The sequence below is a fragment of the Vespa velutina genome, chromosome 10, assembly GCF_912470025.1.
Source record: "Vespa velutina chromosome 10, iVesVel2.1, whole genome shotgun sequence".
Lineage (NCBI taxonomy): Eukaryota > Metazoa > Arthropoda > Insecta > Hymenoptera > Vespidae > Vespa > Vespa velutina.
Genome location: NC_062197.1, coordinates 1231073 through 1238572, shown reverse-complemented (window position 1 = coordinate 1238572; position 7500 = coordinate 1231073). Strand labels below are relative to the sequence as shown.

The 7500-nt window shown below is 36.4% G+C and overlaps 2 protein-coding genes across 2 annotated transcripts in view; one reads left to right on the top strand and one right to left on the bottom strand.

Annotated features, from left to right (window-relative positions):
• The window catches only part of LOC124952219, a 143449-nt gene that overhangs the window by 31291 nt on the left and 104658 nt on the right, over positions 1-7500 (top strand). The window lies entirely within an intron of this gene.
• On the bottom strand, positions 5515-7016 carry LOC124952407. The gene has a single exon (XM_047502234.1). The coding sequence runs from the start codon at positions 6612-6614 to the stop codon at positions 6117-6119; it is 498 nt and encodes a 165-aa protein (XP_047358190.1). The 5' UTR covers positions 6615-7016; the 3' UTR covers positions 5515-6116.

Below are 7500 nucleotides of genomic sequence, written 5' to 3'. Positions count from 1 at the left end.
TTTCTCTCGAATAGCGCCTTTTCATTTAGCTTCCTACAACCATTCATATTATATTAGTATACTTAAGAAAAAGCTTCGACGTTGACTCGTTTATTAACTTCGTAATAAAGCGACTACAACTGTCTCTGCGTAATTTCATTTAATAAGTCGTTACATTTAAATCCGATAAGCATTTAAACCGGTATTACGTTATTACATATGCTCCGTCGTAATAAAAACAGTCCTCTCTTGGGGTGGGTGAGAAGGGGAAGGAGGGAACGAGGAGAACAGTTGAAAGGAGAACATAAAAAATTGTACCAAGAAAAAACAGAACAAATAACAAGATTAAAGAAATTAGTATAGGTGAGTTATATGTTCTACTTAATCAAAAAAAAAATTTATATATTTATATATATATATATATATATGTAACACGTAGATTAGGAATTTATAAGAGAAAATGAAAAACGCTTTATCGACGTTTTATCATTACGAATAAAAATGTCGTATGAATGAAATTTCAAGAGAATAATAAAAATTAGAACGTTGCCTTAATCGCAATGGTTTAGATTGATGAGATGAAAGAGGGCTGGCCTTCTTCTCCATTGATTCTACTGGACTGTACCGGTCGTGTGTCTATGGGCGTCCTCTCTCACGTGGCTTCGAGGCTCGCGCGAGTTAGGCACGAGCATGACGCGAGCGAGAACGAACGAATGAACGAGCGAGCGAGAACGAGAGCGAGCAAATGATTTAGCTCCCGCGGCAATCCACCGTATAATCCGCACCAGTCGTTGATAATCATCGTCCGTGTCCGTTCACTCTCTCTCTCTCTCTCTCTCTCTCTCTCTCTCCCTTTCTCTCTCTCTCTCTCTCCTCTCTCCCTCTCTATCTTTCTATCTCTCTTTCACCTTCCTCCTTCTTATTTTCCGCTTCCTCTTCATCGAGCTTTTTATTATCGAAGTAGAACGAGAGAGAGTGAGAGAGAGAGAGAGAGAGAGAGAGAGAGAGAGATCGTGTTCTTTGATACGTTCGTTCTTTCATATTTGTTTTCCTCTCTATTGCAGATCATTCAGTTTGATATGTCGTAACTTCGCAGAAGATTTTTCGTTCGATTCCTTTTTTCTTTTTTTTTTCTCTCTCTCTCTCTCTCTCTCTTTCCCTATTTATTTCGATAAACCTTTTTCTCTTCCCTTTAACAATTGTCGTGTCTCATGGTCTCATCGATTTTTTTTTTGATAATGAATTTAATAATAATAATAATAATAATAATAATAATAATAATAATAATAATAATAAAAGAAGGTCAACATGAACGGAGAAATATTTAAAACTAGCTTTCTCTGTGGCATAACATTAAAGATAATTAATGTTAACTCGAACGAATTAAAAATTCATCGGCTACGAAAAATCGATAGAATTTTTCGTTCGATCCGATAGAGATAGATACACGCGTTTTTACGCTTATTTACTTGATTACTTGTCTTACATACATATAATGCATATTTTCTCACGGTTGACCATTTCGTCCTTTTATCTCTACAACATAGGATAATTTCTTATGTACATTTATGTACGTCCAAATGCGATATTAATACTATTTTCCATTTCTTTTTATCTTCCGCTTTTATTTTTATTTAAAGAAATTTTTTTTTTTTTTCGTTTTTATTTTTACTTTTCTCATTTTTTTTCTCTTCCTCTCTCTCTCTCTCTCTCTCTCTCTCTTTACTTTTTCTTTCTTTTTATTTTTATTATTATTATTATTATTATTTTTTTTTTTCTCCTTTAATATACCCCAACTTCCGTTGCAAGAATGATTTATGGAAAATATTTTATATTTTTATCTCATTTGAATTTACTCAATATTTAATACTTATACAATATTTGCGTTCGTTCGTATAGAAACGAAGGTCTAAAATTTCACAATTATACGTAATATCTTGGTTAATTATTTTATCCTGTTAGAGTGTGATTAGAATGACTAGTTCGAGTAGTATATCCGGTCGCATAGATCACGATTAGAGTGATTATATCGAGCGAGAACGTCCGTACCTACGTAGATTCGCAATTTATATTTAAAGCCGGAAGCGAGAAATCGCTTGAAATAATTTTTGAAAATAATTTTTCAGAGAGAATTAAACTTCTCTTCGTTTCTGTTTTTTCTACTACTTCTTCTCTTTCTTTTTTTTTTTTTTTTGTCTCTCTATTTTTCTTTTTATAGACGATACGATGATACACAGTTTCGCGCGTCGATGATATGAGATCATCATTATTAATCAGTAATCTAAAATTTCATTGCACATCTAATTTTTTTCGTCTATACTTCGTAGAACTGATCTTTTATTTTCTTTGTCATGTTTCACTTTTGGCAACGAGATAATACTGGCATTGGCACGACTATTTCTTTTGCGCAAGCCTAAAGAACGAACTATGAATGACTAATCGTTCTAATCATATATACGTATATATATATATATATGTATATATATACGTATCGTACACACGCATATGCGTATGTATCGGTTAATAGTAAAGGTTCTACACACGTTCGTGTGACTGTCTCGGTCGATTTCATTAGAAGGTTCATTTGTAACACTTAGTTCCTTAGAGTGATTTGTAAAGTGTCAAAGGAGAAAGAGAAATAGAGAGAAAGAGAGAAGGCAAACGATTAAAAGGAAGTTTCTCTACAGAAGAAGATGTATGTTAAACAGTGATTTTCTGACATTTCAAGAATTTTTTCTGATATTTCAAGATTATCGTCGAGAGACAATTTAGGTATGTAAGATAGATATCTCGAGGAAACTGCAAATCGATTTAAAAGCCTATAAAGTGATATATTTTTTTTTCCTTTTTTTTTTTTTTTTTTGTTTTTTGTTAATTCCTCTTTCTTCCTTTTCCTTTTTCTCTTTCTTTTGCTTTTCTTTTCTTTTTTTTTTTTTTTTTTTCCTTTTTCTTTTCTTTTCAAGTCTCGAACAACTTCGATTACAGTACGATAAATCCCGATTTAATTTACATATAATCTCGATCACATTGTCCGACTGTATCGATTCTCCTTTAAGCTCTTTTCCGGAATCTTAACATCGACATTCTAATCGCGTTGTTACATTGTAAGAACGTGATTTACGATTAGAGGAGGAGAGTTAGTATAGAAAAGGCGCGCGATAAGGCCAACCGGAAAAGGCGGCGCGCTGTGCCCATGGAAAGATACATAAATCGCTTTTCTAAAGAAACACCCAGTCACACACATACATACATACATACATACATACATACATACATACATAGATACATACATACATGCATAAATACATACATACATACATAAATACCTAAAGTTATCCGATAGAAACTCTTGCATAGATATATGTATAGGTATAGGTTTTATGTATATTCTCAGTTACGTGGCAAAGTTCGAAGGTTGTTAGTCGGGGAACGAAGGCGACACGCGTGCGTGCACACGCGGCCGTCCGCATCGCGTGCGCGTATTTATACGGCCGCGATCGGGGCCGTGGGAAACGGGCACCACAGTGAGAGACCGTGTTCTCTGGCACGAGCGGAACGACCGACAGAGAGATAGAGAGAGAGAGAGAGAGAGAGAGAGAAAGAAAAAGAGAAAGAGAAAGACGATTTTGCGGCGCGACACGTGCTTCTTTTTCTCTCTCCTGTTGACTGGCGAAAGTAAGACGATTCGATTATTTCCTCTCTCTCTCTCTCTCTCTCTCTCTCTTTTTCTTTCTTTTTAATTTTTTTTCTACCTCTTTTTTTCTTTTTTTTACATTGGCCAAACGGAAAAACTAACAATAATATGATATCGTTTAACGTTTTTAGGCATGAATCGCCTTGAGTCGTCTTATCTTACCTTATATGTTTCTCTCTTTCTCTCTCTCTCTCTCTCTCTCTTTCTCTTTGTATCTCATGAATGTCTGCGAAAATTGATTGAATAATTTTGCACGTCCGTCAACGAATGATTATTGGCTTGGTAAGCGTTAACGATCTCTCTTTAACGATTTCCCATTCCGATAAATTTCCGATGGTAAAGAGGCACGATCGGGAAATGTTTTTATCCCTTTCGAAATAATCCCGAATTTGTCCTCTCTGTTATTTCGATTAAAAATTCTCTTTTTTTTCTCTCTCTCCCTCCCCTCCCCCCCCTCTCTCTCTCTCTTTATCGTTTTATTTCTCTCGTTCACGCGACACTGATGGTATGACACTGACTGGTACCATACTTTAATCGATCTACTTAAGAGAGGTATGTACGATCCAGTGAAATGAAAAAAAGAGACATTTCGATATAATTATGGACTGATAATTTCTCCCTTTCTCTCTTTCTCTTTCTTTCTTTTTTTTTTTTATTTTTTCTTTCTTTTTCCTTCTTCTCCTTCGACGTAACAAATAAGAAAATATTTCGTCACTTTAGAAAGTGTCAAAGATGCATCTTTTAGCTCTTCGTCTTCGTAACGCGAGTCAGGCCGAATGTTTCTAATACAGGGTTGTACGAAGGATTGCCTACCCTTCAGGCTCGACACGCCAACCCTCGGCTTCATAATGTATCTATTTTATCTCGCTCGTTCTAACATTTCTAATCAAAATTTTTCTTTACTCTTTTTTTTCACATTTTTTGTTTTTTTCTTTCTTTCTTTTCTTTTTTTTTGTTATTTATTTATTTATTTATTTATTTATTTATTTATTTATTAGCAAGTGCATCACGATTCGTCGATGAATTTATTTTTTATACGATCTTCTTTTTTCTCCCCTCTATTTTCTATACTTCCCGCTTGTGTTACAATGATTCTTAATCGTTTGATAGAGCCATACGCGCATATAAGAGCGTCAATCCCATGGATTTGCTGTTATACTAACCGTTAAATAAATACGATATTGAATTAACCCTATCGAGATTATCCCCCTACTTGAAATATTCACCCTTACTGTTATTCTATTATCATTGGATGTATACGGTCATCGGGCACCTTAGTGTCCTTTTGTTATCTTTCATTCTTTTTTTTTTTTTTTTTTTTTTTCGTCACTAGAGGGTCGTCCAACCAAATTCTCCCCTCCGATCCAAACTATGCTACGGAAAATCATGTGAATTCATGCACTCGTTCGTCCTACCTTTGAACATGTGTGCGAACCATATGCGACGTCCACGTGTTCACAATTTTCGTCTATTCGTAATCAACGTATATACATATGTTGATATAAAATATGTTACAATAAAAGTTCATCGTATAAATATTTTAAAGATTAATTTTTTTGTTTCGTTTTGTTTAACCAAACCTTTCGAAAGAAATTTTCGATCTCTTTTTTTTTTTTTTTTTTTTTATACACACGAAAGATCGTAAATGCATGCATTTTGAAAATAAGAATCTCTCAGAAGAGTCTCTGAACTTGTTGTCTCTTCTTCGAGTTTTTCTTTTTCTTTATTACCAGATTTATATGCGGTTATTTACTTAAGTATTATACATTAAAAAATAAACGTAAAGTTAATCAAGGTCAAGGTAAGGGATGGCTCTTTCAATCGACACAACAACAATAGAATTTGTTTATAATGTTTTATTAAAAATACTTGGAAGACATTAGGAAATTGCCGCCGATCCATGGCGGTATATTTTAAAGCCAATATCACAATATGGATATGCTAGATTATAAATATATCTAATATATTCTGAATAGGTACAGAGATTATCACAATTGCGATCGATATCATCGCGAGATAAAAAAAAAAAAAAAAAAAAATAAAGGAGAAAAAAAATAATATACAATATGTATATAGAACACTACTAGAATCTCTTCAATCGTCCAACCCTTTTAATCTCGAGTCAGACTTATCGTATTAACGTATCTCTAGGAATACACAATGGAAAAGTCTTGCCGTATGTCTTCATATAAATTAAAATCTATTTCTCTATCTATTTAAACTATGGATCACAGTGTCGATGTATCTTATCTTAAAGTTTCTTATGTATAGGCCGAGGCGCGATCTCGATTTATTTCTATTGCGTTGCTCTCTCAACAACAATATCTTTGACTTTAATTAAAGTTATAGAGTCCAAGTGAGATGGACCATCAGGATGATGATGATGATAATAATGATGATGGAGATCGAAGGAATGCATTATGACATGCGGACAGGCTTGCTTTCACGCGACTTGCATCTCCGGTGTTTGGTATTGCGAGAAAGCTCGTTCCTTGTAGCAGAGATCACTGTCCGCGAGGCTGAGGGTCGTCCAATAAAAGTCACCAGCGTGGGTGTGAGCAAAGTGTACAGGGACGTAACACTGACCAGGAACAACCGGCACGACTGTCATTTGACCGTCAAGACAAACGGTGATGGCTGCACCCTCCTCAGCATCTTGGAGTTCGGCCAATAATCTTCTTTCCAATGCCTCGTTCGCGTTGTTCTGATTGTCGACCTCCTCGGTGAAGATCTCTGATTGCGGCATGGCTTTTTGGCCCTTACCGTATTTGCCCTTGCCCGTTTTCTTTTTGAGCAAACGTAACAGGGGTTTCAACATCCTCCTCATGCTTTTGGTCCCGTTGCTGCTGGCCTTGTTGTTGCCCGACATCTTAAGATTGTATAAGTTATCGTTCAACTCGTTCTCGTATTCGAACACGTGGCTCATAGTGGTGGCAGCCATCTTTTTCTCTTCTTGTTTTCTCTCTTGTCGTTCCTTTTCACTCGTCGGTTTTCTTGTTCTTCTTCTTCTTTTTCTTCTTCTTCCACCACGGAACCCGCGCACTGAACCGGTTTTCCGTGCAAACTCTTTGGTCGGAACGCGAGAAGAAGACGACTACGACCGACTTATACGATTAAAGTCGATACAAATGTATATGTCTATATATGTGCATATATATATACATATGTACGTATATACATATATATATATATAGATATATTTGTATGCAATATGTATATGAGTGCCTCTCGAAAACGTGAACGGCGTGATCGATATGATAATATATCTATCTCGCTTATACGCTGCTTTTTATACGTTTTTCTGATGCTTTTCAGCGAAGCGCTAGTGAGCGAATGATGCCTTAGACGAGCAACCCCGGCCCTTATATAAGCCGTCCCGGCAGGACGGGGTGTTAGAGTGGGGGTAGGGCAGGTGCATTCTGGCTGTGGGAACTCGGAGAATTCGGAGCTTCCCACGTCGGGGTCCACGCCGACCATCTGCCGGTCTCTCTTCTCTTCTCTTCTCTTTTCGACCCTCTCTCTCTCTCTCTCTCTCTCTCTCACACATACACTCTCTCTCTCTCTCTCTCTCTCTCTCTCGCTCTCTTTCGCTCTCTTTGCTTCGATCAACATTTGAGTCGGTATAACGAGAAGAGCACCCCGGCAAACTCTCTAGTAGATTCTAGTATACCCACCCCCACCAAAGAGAAGAAGAATGAGAGAGAGAGAGAGAGAGAGAGAGAGAGAGCATCTTTCTTCGACTATCCTTCACCTTAGTCACCCTTCGATCTTTCCTTTCCGCGTTGGAAAAGACTCGTCTCGGATTTCAACCTTCTCGAAAGCAGCCC

Bases quoted from the DNA above. Each gene is read 5' to 3' on its own strand.
- LOC124952407 (XM_047502234.1), bottom strand. From the start codon at position 6,614: ATGGCTGCCACCACTATGAGCCACGTGTTCGAATACGAGAACGAGTTG.